At 41.5% G+C, this 20,852-nt stretch overlaps 1 protein-coding gene across 6 annotated transcripts in view; it reads left to right on the top strand.

The window, feature by feature from the left end:
- RWDD3 (RWD domain containing 3) overlaps positions 1 to 20,391 on the top strand; it is a 29,679-nt gene extending 9,288 nt beyond the window's left edge. Inside the window, exons 2-7 of one of the 6 annotated variants that reach the window (XM_044432380.1) lie at positions 6,382 to 6,872; positions 10,888 to 11,003; positions 11,107 to 11,192; positions 11,849 to 11,920; positions 13,833 to 13,938; positions 20,007 to 20,391. In XM_044432380.1, the coding sequence (XP_044288315.1) occupies positions 6,382 to 6,872; positions 10,888 to 11,003; positions 11,107 to 11,192; positions 11,849 to 11,920; positions 13,833 to 13,938; positions 20,007 to 20,049 (914 nt within the window). In that variant the 3' untranslated portion in view covers positions 20,050 to 20,391. Of the gene's footprint in view, positions 1 to 6,381; positions 6,873 to 10,887; positions 11,004 to 11,106; positions 11,593 to 11,848; positions 11,921 to 13,832; positions 13,939 to 15,474; positions 18,508 to 20,006 lie in introns of those variants that run through there. The other 5 variants (XM_044432381.1, XM_044432379.1, XM_044432383.1 and 2 more) reach the window with 5 other exon arrangements.
- The last annotated feature ends 461 nt before the right edge of the window (positions 20,392 to 20,852 follow it).

Here is a 20,852-nt window from a genome sequence, read left to right as displayed (position 1 = left end):
GGTGATAGCCAGAGAGCGTATCCTCTTCCCTCCACTGTAGCCCTCAGGCGAGATTTTAGGGATGCATGGTGGTGGGGGCTGTAAGGGGTAGAAGACGATAGGAGTCAAGCTGTGTGAGTGGAAGTCCATGCCCTCAACGTTGGATGTTGTCCTAGAATATTAGGACAGTCCTTTTGTGAACTGTGCAATCAAGGACAAATTAGTAGGGTTTCCATATACAGCTGGACCCCCCACCCCCGTATCCGAAGTGATAGGTTCCCAGCCCCTCTGTGGATGCCTGAAATCACAGATAGTAGCAAATACTACTTTTGCACAGGGTAGGGGCATAGGACCCCCACAAAAGGGGAAAAAACACAAATATTTTGAGGGGAAAAACTCTTTAGAGTCCTTGCCCTCACTGAGATACACGAGTGATGTTGGTTGGTACTGAGGCAAAGAGTGTGGTGTCCCCAGACAGAATGCATAGTTCTGTAGAGATAGTAATGTTTTTGCCCTAGAGATATTAGCAGTTTTTCTCTAAAGATAATCATGGCATTTCTACTTTCTTGGGGATTCTGTGCCCCTACCCTTGCTGACGGTCTGACGGTCAACTGCAGTTAAGTGAAATGTGGTAACTGAGGCAGCGGGGGTGTTATTTATTTTATATTGTTAATTTTATATTGTTATTTTTGTATTTTATTGTATTTTATTGTGTTGTAAGCTGCCCCGAGGCCTCGGCAAGGGGCGGCATAGAAATGTTTAAATAAATAAATAAATGTACTTAATGGGATGGCACCTTGGGTGTACCGGGAGGACATGGTCTTTTCCGCAGAAAGTGGAAGATCTGACATGCCTCCAAATAGTACAAATGTGCAATTAGGATACATGTTTCTGTTTTGCAAAACAAACTCTACTTTTGTAGACACTGATCCCTAGAGTGACTTTGCAGCATCTCAATTAGAAGTGAATAATGTATGAAAGCACTTTCTGTCAAAACATAAATTAGTTGGAACAGGATTCATGCATGTTTAGGGTTGGGAAAATCCTGGAAGCCTGTTTGTTCAGGCACCTAAAATGTATTTCTTGAATTCGTCAGAAGTTGCCTGCCTTGTCTCTCCTTTAAAAAGTGAAATGTTTTCTTGTGTTCATTTCCTACCCAGTTGTTGAAGTACAAATGCATAATTTTTGAATGTTCAAAGATAGCAACATTTATTATACTTCACATTTATAATTGTCTTGTTTGTGTTTCATTTTAATATCTTTTGCCACCTGATTAGTTTCCGTTGATTATGTTAAAGATCTGTACTTCTTGATTCTGATCCAACAGTGTAAAAATGTAGCAAGCTTTGTCGTGTGCTTTTCATTTGTACAGCTCTAGCTGTTGAATTGTGTTGGGGAGTGTATGCACAGCACTTGTTTGTGGGTTTAATTCCCATCCTGTTAAAGAGATGCTCATGAAAGCCTGTTTCCAACTCCTGCCTTGGGAGCTGCAGTAGAGCATCATTTTCTTGAGGACTAGTGGCTTTAAGTAAAGCAAGGAAGATCTTCCCTTTCACTCACATTATAACAAAAATAAGGGTGTTTTTCGAGCTTAAAATTGACATACTCAAAATTCAGAAGATATTTTATTGAAAATGATGTGTGTATGAATTTAAATAAGCTAATTAACACAGTTCTGTTTTACTTTGCTTGTCTGGTCCCAAAGATTAGTGTTGCAGATAGAATGACTTAATTTACTTGTTAAGCTATTCCTTCCTGTTCTCCAGTTTGCTCAGCTTTCTTACCATAAAATATATATTTGTTCATCAAAACTTGGATTTCTGTAGGTAACGCTCTGAATTGCAAAATGAATGTGTGACCCAGAAAGCTCATGGGTGGGGGGTGGGGAGGTGAATAGAAGGGCCCTTTCTAGCTGACACCAAAGTAGGAAACAATTTGAAGTGTGGCAGCACTGAATTTGCTGAGGATAAGCATGCAGCTGGGGGAATGAGTGAGAATGTGCTGGGTTCCAACTTATTAGCACAATAAATGTCAACAGAATGGTAATTTACTGCTCTCTATTTCAGATAACACCTCTTGTGATAGAATCAGGCAAATAGAAGGCACTGTTACTGGTAGTCAACTTAGGAAGAGCTGTTGTAATCCACCACCTTCAGAGTCAGGCTGTGATCACGTTCAGCCTGAAGTGTAAATATAAATTCAAAATGTACAGTGTGTCTGTGTGTGTGAGGGGGAGGGGGGATTGACAACAAAGGTATACCAAGATGCAAAGATGGTGTATCTGTTTTACATTGTGATTGATAAAGCTCAAGCAGATGTTCAACTTATGGTCTCAATTTCAGACTTGTCCTTTAAACGATTGGAATCATGAGCACTTTGAGTCCCACTGAATTCAGTGAGTCTGAATCCAAAACAATGTTTGTCAAATGTTACACGAAGATGGAACTGCTGCTGTGTTTGTTACGTGCCTTCAAGTCATCTGTAACTTACAGTCACCTTATGAGTGAAAGCCCACCAAAACCTGTCCATGGCTTCACTGCTTAGCTGTTTTTAATTTAAGGCAGTGGCTTCCTTGATGGAGTCAATCCATCTCATACTTGGTCTTCCTCTTCCTTCAACTTTTCCTAGCAGGTGGCAGATCACCTGTTGGATTTAAGTATGGGCACCATTTGTAGGCAAGGAAAGGAGTGAGGGCTGCTTACTGCCTAGAACACCATCTTGTTCCAGGTTGCTGATAACATGTGAAGGATTTACCTGCTGCGTACATAACAGAACTACCTTAAAAGCTGACCTTATAAAGAGTTGTTTGTTATTTTTGTTTTGACTTTATTTAAAAATATATTTTGTAATCACAAGCTGATCCTAAAAGCCAAAAAGAAAACCTGCTCAGTGAATTGTTCAAATATGCAAAAGGATGACCTAATATTGCTTTAAAAATCCACTACAATTTCTTTTTCAGAAGGAATGGTCATTGTTTCACAACAAAGTTTAGTATTTTGTTTTACCTGAGGATAATGGTTGACTTTCTGTAGTTCAGGTAAATGCTTTACATGTTTGATTGGCTAGTTGACCGCATCTCTTTTGATGAGTCAGATGCCCCAAAACTAATGTGGAAAGAGTGACTAGTGACCAGCGGACTTTCTCTTCACGGTACTGCTCACTGGTGTGTGTCATATGGGCAATGCTGCTGAAGGTTCTTGGCATGACAAAATTGCCCTCTCCTTCTGTTGGAATAGTTTTAACTTACGTTGCTCATTAAAGATCTTTTCTCTGCTGCTTTACAGAGGTCGCCAAAAGTTGTGACGCTGTGGCAGCAGTGAAAAGGTGGTGGTAGTTGGGCACAGACATAATTGCACTGCCCATCATCTGAAGGGAGAATAAAGCTTAGGGGACAGAGAGGGGAGGAGCTACTTCAAAGGAAGCCATCTAAAACTTGGGCCTGCTCTGCTGCACAGTTTAAATCTGTCTCGGCCAACCTCTGCAGAATGAATCTGCCTGACATTTAAGCAACTTTTTGAAGCATCGGGGTGAAGTGGTTGGAATACAACACAGAGATGAGGCTGTGAAGATCTGAAAAAGAGCACCTTTCATCTTACACCCTGATTTTCCTGCTGCTTTAGTAGAAGCTGATGAGGTCCTTTCCCCCTTTTATTTTAGCAAAAGGATTGTGATTATTTTACCACAGCTGTATTGCTATCAGAAAACAATACTGTTTGTGAACGGTGCTGCTCTTTCCATAGTCAATGGTTTTACGAACTTTCCACAACCAGCTGCCTGCTGTGCTCCCCAAATGTGCTGGACTACAACTCCCATCATTCTCTGGCTGGGAGTGATGAGAGGTGCAGTCCACATCTGGAAGGCACCAAGTTAGAAAAGTTTGGATAGCATGATTAATTGGATGTGATAATAATGAAACTGCATTTATATAGCACAGTCTATGGGTTTAAAGCATTTTGCATGCATCATTACAGTAATTCCTCCCAAACCCGTCAAGCGAAACAGTAATATTACAGATGGCGTGACCCACTAGTGAGTCGATGACTTAGGAAGCATTTCTGGCTCCTAGTTTTATCCATGCAGTGCTGTATACTTAAAACCAGCAGTGTCTCCAAGTGTACCTCCTGTTTCCTGGAAACAAGTGAGGGAAAGCCAGAGAACAACTTACAAAAGAATAACTAAGACTTTCCTAACAGGGAGGGAACAAGAGGTGGAGAAGAAACAAAACAGACACCCCAGTGAATGAGCTATTTCAAGTAAGTTTCTGTGCAATAAAGTGGAGGGAAGGGAATCCAAAAGTGGCATGTTTCCTAACGATAGACTGTTTCTTAAAACATGTATCTGCAGGCTTCCTCATTATTGACGGCTGGTTTTGGTGCTTCTGCTGTGAAGGAACTGGGGAAAGGGCAGAATGCTCTTTCCAGGTCTTTATTAAACCTTCCTAGGGCCTGTCTCTCCTGCTTCTGTTTTTGCTTCCCAGTCAATCTCCTTTTCTGTCCTCAAGGTACTTTGATACCTTGCCCTCTCGGCTGGGTTCCTTGGGGCCAGAAGAGGCCAAGGTTTGTTTGTTTGTTTATTTTAATTTCTATACAGTGCAATAGCTGGGACTCTCTGTGTGGTGCACAGCACATAAAGTATGAAATATAAAATGCAAACAACACTAAAACATCATTGAAACCTTATCCTACAAAATTTTAAACCAAATTCACACACACACACATGCTTTAGATAGAGCCCTTCCACCAGGGGGCTGCCTTCAGCACCCCTGCCCCAAGCTGTATGTAGGAGCTGATGAATCTCATAGGCTAGCACAGGATGAGAAGTCAAACTTCCCTAAAATGCTACAAATACCTTTGTGGAGAAAGTAAGTTCTGCACTTTTTTCCTTAGCTAAGATGACAGACTGCTTTCTAAATGAGAAATGCTAGTAGAAATTAAACTCCATTGTGGGAAAAACAGTGCTCCCCCCCACCCCAAGTTAATGCCTCTCAAACTCCTTTAAATAAGCCTTTTAAACCTCAAAATAGGAAGAGCACATCCTTAAACCCATTCCTCTTAGGGCTTCTTCACACAAGGCATTCATTTTGCACTCTTGATAATTTGTGGGGCCTTTTTGCAAGATTGTTGTCTTCTGGACCCTTCTCCCTTTTGGTTTTTGTTTGTAAGAGCAAGGAAAATCTGGTATTAAATTTTAAATTGTGACCAAGCAGAACGAAAGTGGTGTTGCTGCAAATCTGCCCTACTGAAACTATATCACAGCACCACCTTACGGTTGATTATAGGGGACATTTTTCTCTTGAAATGAAAAAGGAAGAAAAGGCCTCAGTGAAACAGTAAGTTAAGTCCCCTCATATAGAGAAGCCTCTAGAGTGCCACATTTCTGATCAGTCTGTTGAACTATGTTCTCAGTATGAACCGCAGAACCTTTATGCCCTCCGCCATTTCATGTTATAATGGCATATTGTGATTGAGGCGACTCAACCCCTGTGATTGGCCTTCACAGAGAGAAAACTCACTAGAGTATATTTTGTTTTTAATGTGAGCATTTATTGCACACTTATTTTTTTGCCTGACCCACAAGAAAGTCTAGAAGACAGGAATCACATTTATTCATTCATGTATTATACACATATCCTGCCTTTTTTCCTTTCAAGGAGTTCAAGTTGGCTTACATAGTTCTTCTCTTCCTCTCAATCTTATCCTCACAACAACAACCCTATGTGGTGGGTCTGTGACTGGCCCAAAGTCATCCAATGAGCTCTGTGGCTGGGGGACTAGAACCCAGATCGCCTGAGTCCCAGTCCTGTACTCTTAACCACCACACCACACTGACTCGCATTTGTAACCTTCCTATATTTTCCCACTGCTTCTCTTAGCTTTTTCTTATTGCAGAAAACCTCTTAAGGGTGAAGAACAGAACTGGTTATGTTGGATGCATTTGTATCCACCCATAAAGTACATCTCAAAACTGAAATTGTAACCACAAGCTTTCTGGTAATCTCATTTCCTAAGGGTGCAATTCTGTATATACTTGGACAGAAAAAAGCCTTCCATGGCTGGCTGGGTAATGCTAGAAATTGCAAGATTTTTCTTTCTTTCTGTCTTAACATATGTAGGACTGAGCCTTTCAAATACAAACTTATAAATATCTACTCAGAAGTAAAACCTACTACATTCCATAGGGGTTACTCCTAGGCAAGTGCTGGTATGATTGTAACTGGAGCCACTGCATGCATTTTGTACTCATTTTGCGTGTATCATTTTTAGTACAGAAGCGAGCATCCCTCAAACTGTATGAAATATTGATACCACTCAAGTTTTCCTTGACAGAAGATTGAATTTAGCAAAGTTGTTATGACTTTTCCAATTGATGTTCCATTGATTATGGCTTTTGGATGTTTTTCAGAGACAGAGGGGATCTCATTTAGGATTCAAACCCATGTGGAAGGACCTCTGGGCACAGATGTATTGCTGCAGCTGCTGTTTCATTTACCCATCAGTTATCCGACAAGCCTGCCGAATATCTCTGTTAACTCTGAGCAGCTTACAAGGACACAGTGTATGGCTGTGAGAGGGAGATTACTTGAGGAAGCAGAGAGACATTTTTCACAACTCATGGTACATGAGCTGATTCTCTGGATACAGCAGAACCTTAAGCATGTGGTCGAGCAAGCTGGAACCTCGGTCTGTAGCTCTGGGAAAAGTACTCTGTCAGCAGCCACAGCGGAGGAGGATGGCATTTGGACTGTCCTTTTGCATTTAGATCATATGAGAGCTAAAAGAAAATATGTCAAAACAGTGGAAAAATGGTGTGCAGATCTAAAGCTGACTGGAAGACTGATGCTCATGGGCAAGCTGATTCTGATTCTTCTTCAAGGAGACCGAAGGAGTGTTAAGGTGCCAACATTATTCTGGTTTACCAGTTTTGTTGCTCAGTAGTAGAGAGAAACGTAGGGCATTTTGTTCTGTGTTGGGTGTGGGTTCTTTAGCAGTGTTAAGCAGGAACGTATGAGGAATTTGTTTTGGGGTGGAAATCCATTGGATTGCCTGGGCATGGCTCCTTGGACTCTGGTCTGCTTTTCATTGGCCGGAGCCCAAGTTCCTGGTGAGCACTCCTGGTATTTGTGAAGCTCAACCCTGGAATGGAGCCACATATGCTGTGCGAGCAGCACTCTTTTCATGTACCTGACCTTCACCAGCTGCACGGAGTAGAGAAAAACATTGCTCATTGGGCATGGTACCTGGCACAGCCACTCTTGTACTTCCCCTTACAATTAGGTAGCCATGAGCTTCGTTTCTCTTGGCTTGCTTTGCTGGACTGGGCCAACCACAGGGGCTAGAGGGACGGATTCCAAGAGGGTTCATCCCACCCCTCATGTGCAGCGAAGGGCCACTAGGATGGTGGCTGGTTTGCAGGGCAAGCCATATGAGGAGAGACCGAGGAAGCTGGTTTCTCGTCCTCTCAGCCTTGAGAGGGCGAGACTCAGAGGGGACCTGTTAGCGACATACAGGTACGTGAGGGGGTGCCACACAGAGGTGGGTCATGACCTTTTTTCCCCTGCAGTGGAGGGCAGGACACGTTCCAGTGGAGCAAAGCTCAGGGAACTAAGATTTAGGGTGGATGCCAGGAAGAACTTCCTGATGGTTAGAATCCATAGAGTTTGGAATAGGCTTCCACGGGAGGTGGTTGAAGCTCCAACAGTGAGGGTGTTTAAGGTGTGCTGGTCATGTACATGATAGGCACGTCATGAATGTGGCCGGCTGGAGCCGGGGGTCAGACTAGAAGGTCCAGGAGACCCTTCTGACTTTCTCTGTTTCTATGTTAACCATCCAAAACTGGCTGCTCATTAACAATATTGTTAACAACATTGCATGTAGGAAGGTATTAGATGTGATTGATGGTCAGTCACATTTCCAAATGGGAAGAAAGTCCAGTCATAGCCGAGTCACCCATTGAATTCTTTTTCAGGAAAGAGCTGTTTTCACCCCCTCTTCTCCAGATCAAAAGCAACCGTGGGTCTGGCTGAGATCTCCTGGGAACCTCTCAGCTGCTTAGTGCCAGTGGCCTGCAGTTGCCTCGTGCCTGGGAGTGATCAGCTGAGGGGAAGGATGGAAGAACTCCGGCAAGATCCTCTTGGTTGTTGACACAAAGGAGAAAGGGAGCCTGTGCCCAGGAGAAAGAAAGGTTCTTGTAGGCAGGGAATAAACTGGGCAAGAGGTTTCTGGGAAATCAGGCTTTCCAGTTGCTTTTCCCTCTTATAGGGACAGCTACCTGAAGAGCTACCAGTGTAACAAATTACCTGTAGCTGCAGTTCAGAGAACTGTGAAATGTGGAGCAACTGCTGTTGTGCCAGCCAGGGACCAGTGCCCGAGTGGATGTAGGCTATCACATTCATTATGTGGCAGCGAGCAGGGATGAATTATGGCAAATGCAGCATTTTGTCCTCATGCAGCACCTCTTACAAATCCATGCTAGAGGCTTCTCTCCCTATTCCCCCCCAAGAGCTGACATTATTTATTCTGGGATAAATAATTGCAAGTTTCCATGTAATTGGGAATTGTGTAGGGAGAGCTACTCTCACTGCTGGTAAGGTATTTGAGTTTAAGGCTATCTGGGGCAAGCACTTAACCTCTCCAGCAGCTCTAAAAAACCATACAGTTTATTATTACTGCTGTTCAGTTTTGCCCTTCCTCCAAAAACTTCAGTTTGGCATGTTTGATGCCGCCCACAACTTTTAATGATAGCGACTGGCCCAAGTGGTGAACTTCATTGTTGAAGGAAACCCTCTTTTCCTGTTGCAAGTCCAGCAGCCTAACCACAATCCTAGAGCGATCCACTAGGCCTGAAATAGGAATTGCATCCCTACCTGTCTGGGAGAAGGCCTCCTTCAAATCGATGGATCTTTGAGATCTTTTGAGAAGATCTGTATAGGATTGTGCTGTTCATTATAACACCAATGCTTTATTGGTTAATTTCTTTAAAAGTATTTTTGAACACCAGTGTGGCGTATAAGATTGAAGAAACAGTACAAAGCAGTAATGCTCAAAGAGAACTGCAGTTGCAAATAAAAATAGCTCTCTTTTTATTACATATGACTGCCTGAGAGCTTTAGCTGCATGGCGACTCCTCAGTAATTCCACCTTGTCTGGATTATGTCACTTCCCTGGGATGATTAGATGGAAAAAAGAGCAGAGCTGAATTTTATCTTTGTATTGATATCGCTTCAGCCAAACTCTCTCAATTTTTTTTCAAACGTATGTATGGAAAAGCATAGGGGACAAGAGAGGACCTTGTGGAACTCCACAAGCCAATAGCCATAGTGTGGTGCAGGTGCCTCCAAGCACCATCTTCAGAGATCATTCATCCTGGAAGAACTGGAATTGCTGTACCTGAGGATGTTACAGAAATCCGAAATGGATTCAAATTCCACAGTGGACTGGCATTTTCTAAGTCAAATGGTTTCCAAGGCTTGTGTACTGTTTTTAACTTCCCAGAATTGTGTGCAAATTTTGTCATACAAAATTTAGGAGGAAATACTAATTGAGGTCTAATATAGGGTTGCTTTTAAAGAGACCCAACGCAGCATGTTATCCATGTCTGGACTTTTTCAGCACTAAGATCTCTAGTCTATCTCTGAGACTTACGTAAATGGCACTGGACAGTTTTGTGTACTTTTCTGAAGAAGAAAATCTGATTCCATAAATGAGTCGAAAACAGAATGAGAGATGCATGGCAATCTGTGAGATGTACACAGAGAAAATTAAACAAAAGGTATACCCTGTGTACCCATATGTCCAGCCTAGATCAATGATACAGAAGGAACTTCATGGTTGATAGAACTGCAAGCCGTTTAGAATCTCAGTTTCCTAACATCAGCCTTCTATATTGCAACCAAGGCTGCTTCTGTCCCCAAACTAGGCTTGAAATAGATTGGAATGGATCCAGATCATCCACGTCAAACAACACGTGGTGTTGGTCCTGAAGCATCGCACAATTTTATTTTCTAATTTGATCTTTTTAAAAATATAAGCATTTTACTTGTTCCCGGGATTATATTTGGCAGTATTGTAGAAGAATCCTTGATCCTGTATTATATCAGCATTTAATCTCTTGGGACTAATGCACCATCATTTGCTATCATAATCAGTTGTTAGTTTCTGATATTTTTGTTGGAAAGACCAAATGATCTGACCAAACCATGCAACGGATGGCGCTGTGGCCAAGCCTTCCACACTGTCCTAGATGTCATGACCTTGCATTGCACTATGTAGTGGTAGTATCCAAGTATCATGGCAGCCAGATATGTCTTTCTAGCTTAAGAAAAAAGGGTTAGGAGAGGGAGATATTTTAAATAACCATTGCAGTGGGCTGTGGGTTTTGCATGGTCAAGAGCATAGTAATGCAGATGTGTATTTAACCTGAAATAACACCATGGAGATTGGATGATCTGGAGTGGAACTGCTAACTTCCACACCTGCTAGTTTGGGAGCATTATGGAATTCATATGGAGTTCATATATGGGCTGCAGTTTCATTTGTACATTTGGATGCAGCTCCAGGTATTATGGGACCCTCATGACTGAAGGTACAACCCTTTTTCTGTCTAAACATGAGTAGGATCGTGCCTTTAAGCATGGACATCAGTATGCTTCTGTTGTCAACTTGTAAAGGGCTTCCCAGGCAGATATCTCCAGGTCTACATCTTCCACACTTTACATGGAAATAACACACAGAGCATAAACTGTAGACCTGCCTTTAATAGAAGAAGCGTGCTGTGACCTGCTGATTTCAACAAGGGCATGATTTTGGGGGATGATTTCCCCTCTCCTTTTTTATTATTTTCCAGCAGTTACCGTTAACAGGTATTTTTGATGAAACATAATATTTTGTTGTTGTTTTGTGTACGATTCAGGAATACATTGTTCTTCAAAAAACTAGCAAAGTGGACGTGGATTCAAGCGGAAAGAAGTGTAAAGAGAAAATGATTAGTGTACTCTCTGAAACAAAAGCTCAGGCAGAACACAGAAGGTATAATTTAGTATTGTTTCGGCTAGAAAAGCAGCTCTGAATTGATAATTACATTCTGACACAGAAGTAGGCATATTCATGAAGACTTTCTTGTACAACACAGGTTTCAGGCATTTGAAGTCAAAGAGTATTCGACGCTGGATGAGCTACACAATGAATTTGTGGCAGCGGGACTTGCAGAAACGTTCAGTGAGTTTGTGCTGCCTCGCTTGAAGCAATGTTGAAGTGAACGCGTATGGCTGTGACTAAAGCCGGCATTGAACGTATCCCATAGATGCTGAGAGAAGATTAAATGAAAGGTTTTGGTGGCAAACATCACCCAAAGCTTCTCCACAGCAAAATGTCAGAAAAAAGCATCCCCTTCGTAAGAGGCAAAAGGCAGTTCCCTTCATACTCAGAATGGATGGTATTTTTGACGGCGTGGCTTGCCAACTTTGCTGGGAACCGCTGATTTTTGTAACAGTTGATATTTAAGAACTGTAGGCCAGATGTGAAGGATGATGGTGCAATCATTGTTGTCTTTGGGATTTGGGTGGAAGCGGTACCATTAATTCTCATTTTCCTGTAATTAAATTATATTTTAAAGAAATGCGTTTTAGTGTGACCTTTGTGATTCTGATTATGCTACTTGTAAAAAGCAGGAAGCACTGTTTTCCCCCCACTGTATCTTCAAAAAGTAATATTGAGAATAAATTACAGTGGATTTCATTTTACATCATTTCTGCTCTGTGGCTTAAGGAGTACCCAGCTAGCTTAATTTGTTAATTGAATGAGCTATCAGATATGTAAGGTCTGAAGCACAAATATGATTATGGAATTTTAATTTGCATCTTTTTTCCCTACAGAATTCTACCAATGGGCTAGTAGCACAGGGCAAAACCACTGTTGTGGGAATGGACTTTTGCTCGCACAACAGGGTATTTACTTATTTATTTACTTTCTCCGCTCACCCACAGCTGAAGCTCTTTGGGCAGTTTACAACAGTCCATTTATTTATTATATTTATTTTATGCCTTTTTTCCTTCCAAGGAACTCAAGGCAGCTTACATCATTCTCCTCCTGCTCTCAATCTTATCCCCACCACAACAACCCTGTGAGGTAGGTTGGGCTGAGAGTCTGTGACTCGCCCAAAATCACCCAGTGAGCGCAATGGCTGACTGGGGACTGGAACCCAGATTGCCTAGTCCATGCAGTTGACCACTACACCACACTGGCTCGTTTCTTCTTTTCCTGAAGGACCTTCATCTCCTCCTCATTCCAGCCCCTGCAAGATCTTTTTCCTTCAAGTTTTGCTTCAGAGGGTTCCTGAACCCTGTAGGGCAGATTTGGGATATGCATGCTAAACAGGTGGGCAGGACAAATTGAATCCAGCAGTGGTGTTCATTCCACTAGTGGAAAGATGCTTTGGGGTGGTTGTCGTTACGTGCAGTCAAGTTGTCTCTGACTTAGTGTGACCCTGTAATGAAAGCTCTCCATAATGTCCTGTCCATGGCAGCCCTGCTTAGCTCTTGCAAACTCAAGGCTGTGGCTTCCTTGATGGAGTCAATCCTTTGGGTACTCTCCAAGAGCTGGACACTTATTCCTGAATGTCAAACTGAACACAAGACCCATCACCTGTTCACCCAAATCTATCTCCTGCATACTTTTTCTTACAGCAAATTTACATTCCTAAATTTCTCCTTAAAATTATGTTTGTGGGTGCTGGAGATATAGCAAAAAGGTTGTACTGACAGCACTGGCTGCTGTCACTTTTCCACCCATCACTGCTGTCTCAGTGCTTTGCTCAATCTCCAGATATTTTGAACTACAGCTTCCAGCATTCCTGTCCATTAGCATGCTAGCTGGGGCTAATGGGAACTGAACTACAATTTGGAGAGTGCTCAATTAGGGAAGGCTGGTATATTGAGAGCCAATGTGATGAATTGGTTAAGAGTGAAGGACTCGGACTCAGAGGATCTGGGTTCTAGTCCCCACTGAGCCATGGAGCTCACAGGGTGACTTTGGGCCAGTCACAGACACTCAGCGCAACCTACCTCACAGAGTTGCTGCTGTGGGGATAAGACTGAGCAGGAGGAGGAGAATTATGTAAGCCACCTTGAGTTCCTTGGGAGGAAAAATGGCGGGCTATAGCTATTTAAAATAAAGAAATATTCCATGGTGATGTGGTTAGGCAAGAGACTACTAGCATAAAGTGCAGCAGTGGAATGTCTTACAAAACATAAACTATTTTTATCAGCCTTTTCAAATGGTTGGCAACCAAAGTAAACCCAGAAAGCTGCCTTAGGTTGGAACAGATTATCGATCCATCTAATCCACTACTGTTTGCTTTGACTTGTAGTGTTTCCCCAGCATCTTAGGTTGGGGTCAATTCCAGCTGTTCTGCCTGAAAATCTATAACTGAGAACTCTAGGCTGGAATTGTCTGCATGCACGCAATGGAGATGCTCTCCTGCTGTATTGGGGTCTGGGGCAGGGGGAGGCTGTTGTCTGTTGCGGCTGGTGGGGTGGGAGGCAGGGCGGGAGATGCTGGGCAGTGTCAGCAGCAACAAGCTCAGCCTAAGGTGGGTTGTCACGTGAGCAGGTACTCCTGTGCACTACTAGGCACGCTCGCTTGCTCTCCCACACAATTCTCGCCCATAGAGATTCAGCTGAACTAAAGTCAATTATGGTACTCCGCAATCTTGTCAGAGAGACTGGCACCAGTGCAAGCAGCAATGATGCAGCAAATACCCATTTTTTATTATTCATTATTGAAACGAATCATGAACTTTCTATCTACAAAATTGGTGAAGATTTCTCACAGGGCTGTGCCCACCATTCTTCTCTACAGGGAAAAGATGTTGCGTGTTCCACATTTTGACAGCTAGCATGATCCAGTTGTGTCAAAGCCCCAAGATTAGAAGCCTACTGGTAGCTTTTGAGTCTTGGCAAGAGAGGTATGCATAGTTTTGAAACTAAGGTAGAGGAGTAGGCCTTTAATGCTAGAACTTTAGGATCAAAGACTTTCATATTTCCAGTTCTAATGCTGCCAGAGCTGCCTGCTCCATCCTTTGTGACTAAAACTGCAATTTTTGACATGGTTAAACACATGTTGGAACTCCTCCACATGTGGCATTGAACCCAGAACTTAACTGAGGCTGCTGCTTCTGCTTTCTTTGCAGAAGGGGTTGAGTGTCTTTCACATGAAGTTCTTTTTCCAATGGTTTTCCTGTCTGCCTTTCTGTATGCTCTTATATGTTCCAGTGCACAATGCAAGATGGCGCTGTGGTAGAGAGCAGACTTAGGAAATTATATCAGGCTTTTGTAGCGAATAATGGAGACATTCCAGAAATAGCTTGCTTTTCTTGCACCAATAAATTAAATTGAAAAAACTGCAGAAATAGCTAGAAAACACAGGAGGGTCCTTGGATGATGATGATATTGTCAAAAAGACCTGCAGACTTTTTGAGTGAAGAGTCATGAGTGTGTAATAAATACAATATGGAGGGTTAAGGTGAATCGGTGGGTTGGAGATACCATGAATTATTTCAGAATTATTTCCTTCAGGATCCACCATATGTTCAACTAGACTCACATGATGGATGCAGCCTCCCCCATTGCACAGCACTGTTTAGGTCCTTTAGCATCCATGCCTGGCTGGCTTCTGAGTATGGGGAACTTAACAAATCAGGACCTTAACAAATCAGGGTACATTTCCCCCACTCTGTTATGATGCAAAACAGTTCTGAAATCCATGCAATGTGGCTGAACTTCTTTGGAGTTCATCAAGCCTTAATGAGCTTTGTATTTTTTTTTAATGTTCTTCATTTCAAAGCATATGGTAGATGTCAGTTTAATCCACACTTGCTTATTTAATGAGACAACAGTCACGGGGAAAAAAGCTTTCTTTATAATTGTGTGTGGTACACTGTTTTGTCTACCAATTTGTATGATTTTGAAATAGCTTTTCAGCATCAAATTTATATCTTGTGTGTTTCGGATGACAACATCTGCCTTTGTAGCACTCAGGAGACAGCAGCAAACTGCAAATTCATATAATGTTTAAAGGAAAGGAAGGCTTCTGCGTGAAATGGCCATTAGGACCTAACACTTCTGATCTTTCAAGCCTTTCATGCAGCGTTTGGGGATCTGCTTCCACCCAAATTCAGAATACAATTTTGGAGAAGCTCTTGGCATTGCCTTGGGTGGGGACGAATGCAAGGGGCCAGACTCAGGGCAAAATGGGGGAAGCGTGCGCAAAAGCTGAGAATGGTTAGTGGTTGAGGGAAGAGGGTGGGGTCAGTGGGTGGGATGTGGCTTTCTGGGAAACTGCCGAGATCCTCAGGAGAGCCAGATTTGGTCCCCATACTTGAGGTTCCTCACCCCTTTTATGATAGGAAGGAGTCCTAGCTTGTATCTCTGACTTAAAGTTGGTGGTATGCTTCACGTTTATATGTCAAAGGAACCTGAATTTTTTCCTTCTGTCTGACTAGATCTGGACCAGAGCCTGTTCAAGATAAATGTATTCAACTGTACTAGATTTTCGAAAGTTGCCAGGATGATGATGTCTGAGATATGATGCTTGTTATATCTCCCACAGTTCTTTGGGGAAAAGCTAAAGTGACTTAACTGTTTTTTATTTAGCTGTATTTTTTAACTTTATTAAATCTCTTAATTACAAAAAATTAATCAAATTCATAGCATTCATAAAATTGCACAATAAATGTAAAAAAAAGTGCTAAAGCATAACAAACAAAAAACAAAGCAGTGTATCCCATCACTGGGACCATTGGATATATGTCAAATCATTTATTCTTTCAAGAGCTTCTGTCCTCTTTCCAAAATGGCAATGAATCTTGTGAAGGCTCAAAACCTTTTCCTTTTATTAATACATACTCAATAAATGGTCCCCAAAAATAAAAATTACTCTTATTTATCAGACTTTTTGTCTTTAATGTCATTAATAGCTATAGCCCAAACTTCTCTGTACCAATCACTCAACTGATAATCATATTTTACTTTCCAATTCTTTGCTATCAATCTAACATCTGTTAATAAATTTGAAAATTAATTCTTTAGTATCCCATCTCCACTGTTTTCTATTGGATATCGACAATAATGCAATTCCAGGACTATTTAGCTGTATTGTGTATGCATACCATAAGTCACGCAATACATTTTTTCAACTTCTATGGCACAACGTTTCTGCTCTCCTAAGTGTCTATGTGTACACATGCTTGCAGGGACACCACTTCAGTTTCCCATTCACTTCAGTTTCAGGATTCTGTCCCACCTCCTATTTATTATCTGTTGGTGCCCATCTGTATGTGGGCCATGTAATTTAAAGCTTGAGAATTTGCGGTGAAGCACTTCCTTCAGAAGCATCTTGACAAATACCTTTAGGAACAATGTTGTCAGGGAGAAAAGAACTGAAATGGATTGTTCATACCCTTGTCCTCAAAGTTTTGGTGTGACATCTCAGGAGGCTCCACACTGTCTGTGAAAAGCTAATGTCAGCCAAAGTCAGGTCATAGCAAACTCTTTGAGCAAGAACTGACAATTACATACAGTATTTAAAATCTAAAAATATGTATAAACACCATTATGAAGACAGATGCTATATTAGTCACTCAGACATCTTTGAAGCCTCATTCATATTCAGTCCCCGGTGCTATAAATGGCAAGAGCTGCAGTTGATGGAAGTCCTTGCTGACATGTCCTATTAGCATGGCTAGAGACAGAAACATAATTCACGTTCTTTAGCCCATAGACTGTGGCATTTGTACATTCATAAATGATCCATAATGCAGAGACACTCATACTATGTTGCAACCACCTTAAAGCATCGCTTCATTCACCAAGCAAGGAGAGATGATTACTTGTTTCAAGGAGCTTGATTATCTGTTGGGTCCAGAGAAAACAACAGATGCTTTGTGCATCGATCTTCTATCACCCGCCTAATTTGTTACTCACTGTTCTTAAATGGTCTAAATCGACATATCCATTCAGCATAAGAAATGACTTTAGTTTTTCTGCTTAATTTGACATACTTAAAAAGAGCAGGAGGCTCTCAGACATCTGGAGGAGAACATCAAAGTGGATGTCAACCTGATTCTATCAAAGCAAATGCTCCTGACTTCCCATCTATCAGCCACTGACATTAAAAAGCACATGGACATCTTGTGCTCAAGCAAATAACTAAGAGGCTTTTCCTTTTTGAGCTAAGTTGATGGCTAATTTGCATGTGTTGCATGCATCTTTCTACTAAGGAAACAGGCGAAACCTGTTGGTCTTATTAGCCAGAAGACAGGAAAGGCAAAAAAAGCATGACGTTAAAATGATAAAATGTCAGGTTTGGCACTTTAAAGCTAAGCAAGTACCAACCAGGAAGGCAGTTGAAATGGGAAGGAGTCATTGGCTGTCCAACTTTCCCCAGCTTGCTGCCTTTCAGATGCTTTGGATAACAGTTCTTAGCTCCCGCTGGTAGCATGGCTAATTGTGAGGAATTTTGTGCATTGCACTTCAAAACATCTGAAGGGTACCAGGATGGGGAGGTAGCTTTACACTCAAGTCAGTGACAACAGCCAAGATGTGAGATTTCAGTTTGATCCTATTTGAATGATTCATTTTCTTAATAGTGTTCAATTGTTGGCATACAGGGGGCGATGTTTATTTGTTTACTGAAATGTTAATAAGGTACTCTGTATCAGTGGATCTCGGCAGGATTCAATCAGTACAACAATTCAGTGAAAAAAACATACAAAAATACATCCTGAATTCAGTGTATCAACAGTAAATCAGAATCTAAAGCTGCCGTGGAGACCAAAACGTTTGGGGAAGTGCATTGTCACATTTGTTATTGGCTGCTTTATCTTGTTTACATGCTGGGTTTGGAGAGTTTTGGAGAGCATTCATTCATTCATTGGTTCAAGATGGCCATCCATTCTTCCTTGTTAAAGATGTTAATTCATTATTATTGTTTAAAATGCTGAACCCTGGGAACTGGTTAGACTAAAAGTTCAGATAACTGAACAAAAGGCTGAATGTGCCCCATCTCTGTGTTTTGAAATGCAGGAGGCAATGGCTGTTCTTTATTTTAAGTAGGGGAGGTAAATTGCCACTGAATGCTGAAAGAACTCAAAAATGCAAATTTAGCCCTGAAAGGTGGATGGGGTGCTGTGGTGGTGGTAACTGAAATTAGCTGATTTTGGAGGATTGAATTGGATGCAGAAAATCTAATGGAAACTGATTATTTTCTTTTAATGGATATATGTATATATATAATATTCTTGTGAAATGCTTGATGGTATATCACACCAAAATAAAGGAAAAAATGGAGGAACATTTCTATGTTCAATTGTGTTTATTGAAACTGGGATCTCCTAATACATAGAGAAGCCAGGTGTTGAAACTAAACCTGGGCAATGGGCATAAAGCAACTGAAGCACAAAAGCCAAGGTATTAAAAAGCAAAAGAAACAATCCTTACTAAATCTAAAGCCCAGCAACACCAGTTACATTTGAAAAGAAAAAGCAAAGGGTTTTTTTTTTTATAACAACATGGTACTTAGGGCTGGTTTTTAAATTAAAATAACTCATGATGTTGTTCATGAGAGTGATGGATCATTGTAGGTCCTCTGTTTGTCTCTGAACTTAAACTGGTAATTGTCTTTAGGACAATAAGCTGTAATTATTAGACTAATCTCATATATTTTGTAATATTAGAATGTATTTTCTGTCTTTATAATGTTTTACATGAATAGCATTCTTGCCAATTTGCAGTTTGTATATTTTTGTTTAATTTAATTTTATCTTATGCAGGAAATATATATTGTATAACTTAATTTTAGGATTTATAGACATAAATGGAACTTGAAATGAAAATATGCTAATAGCATTTTAGAGTTATTGTTCTGAGCAGTTCCAAGATATGTGCTCTTGCATCAGTATTAGTTTGGCTGTCTGGCTCCATTCATGGCAATACCCTCCAGCAAAGAACTGTTGTGTGTGGGTGTTTTCAAGAGAGAGAGAGAAAGTGGAGAGAAAAAGATTTTCCAGCAAAAGGCAGTGTTGCATATTAATTTATGAAATTCTTTGTACTCTAAGAATAAAATCCTTTAACACTTGGGGTGTGGAACAATTATGTATTCATTGGCTTTAACCTTATGCTAATAAGAGAACAAAGCTTCAGTTTGGGCTTGTTTGCATTTCTTGTGCATAAGCTAATGCAAACAATCAGTTCCTATATGGCGGGGTGGTCCAACATGCGGCCTTCTCGCAGCTTGGAGCCCCCTGTGCCCTGCAAACCTGGATCCCAGCAATGACAGGCGCATGATTGTGGTGAGCTCTCCTGAGGCTGCTGGCCCATCCTGTTCTCTTCCTGAGGCCCTGCTCCAGGTGATGAACTCAAAGGTGCTCAGGAGAGGAGTGTCTCTGTGCTCATCTGCAGAAGCAGGCAGGTCACAGTGGGGAAAGTTTGCCAGCTCAAGCATAAGAGGCTCAGCATGCCAATTCCAAGAAGGAAGGAGGGGCTGGGGATCACTTGGGAGGGTTTCTGGGAAGGAGAAACAGGGAGGAAATGGACGGGCCGCCCCAGGTGAGTGGTCCTTGTGCTTGGGCTGTGGTTGGAGAAGGCACTGCTTGTGATCACAGGCCCACAGAGTGTTCTTTTTCAATTAGCCCTAAATCATCTTAACATTAATTCTCCCTCATTTAAGGGCTCATTAAATATATTAATTGCGTATATTAAATTAAATATATTGCAATTACAATATGGAAATGTAATACATTATGTGGCCCCTGGGTTCCGTGTCAAAGTCCTCATGTGGTCCTCAGGGTAGAAAAAGTTGTACCACCTTCATATATGGCATTAGAGTTCTCATTTCATAAGTATTTATTCTATTTTAAATCTTGATTATCCACAAACAATTATGGATTATTCATAATCAATCCATTTATAATTGGAGGGCTAAAAATGAATCAAAGCAACATTAATGGCTATTCTTTCTTCTCTTTATTTATGAAAGATCGACCAAGGCGAATCCAGAATTTCATTGTCAGGGAGAATGAATTCATTGGAATGGGAGAACTGAATCTGCGGGCACAGAAGAAGACAGTGGTTTGATTGGTTGCCTCCACTGAAATGAAGGGGAAATCTTTATGAGCCCAAGGACAGCTAGTGCACATAGGAGTTCCTGCATGATTGGACTGGGTTGCAGACATGCAAGTATTCATGACGGAGAGATCTGTTTTCTCCCTCTTGTCTGTTATCCATTGCTGTGGGCTGCCTATTGTGCTGGGTTGGGATCACCCAAGGCAGTCTGATGTACAGGCTATTTCTTTTTTACTACCTGGACTTAACTGAGAGTCCCCCAACTCCTAGGAGCAAATTTGGTTGGTACAGAGGGGGCTGCAGATTGAAGGGGGGTTCTGAAAAGCCCCTTTCCATGAACTTCTCTTTCATTCATTGGGCAAGGATTCAACCGTGTCATTCCGCTCATGTAATAATGTTTTTCCAGCCAAAACTATGTGTTAGAGGCAAATTCAACTAAAGATATGTTTGCACAAGTGTGGTTCCGTGAACAATTGTGCAAGTGGTAACGTAACCGTTTGTAATGCTCAGAACTTGTACATCAGAAAGATTTGGTGGAACTCCATTAATGCTATTTTAGTTTGTGGGATAAAAGTGTTGGATGCTTACCCGTGAAAGCAAAGCTGGGATCAAAGCCATTCTCCTTTGCAGCTGGACCAAATAATCAAGTGAAAGGCTCTACCATGCAGAATTTCCCAGCTGCCAGTCCTGAATACTGGATGTGACAAAACTTAAACATGTTTCACGCTGTATTGACACATAATTCCTAAGAGGCAGCAAG

This window comes from Varanus komodoensis, unplaced genomic scaffold (genome assembly GCF_004798865.1).
Source record: "Varanus komodoensis strain SLA01 unplaced genomic scaffold, ASM479886v1 scaffold24, whole genome shotgun sequence".
In the NCBI taxonomy this organism is placed as follows: Eukaryota; Metazoa; Chordata; class Lepidosauria; order Squamata; family Varanidae; genus Varanus; species Varanus komodoensis.
This window is presented reverse-complemented; position numbering and strand designations above follow the sequence as displayed.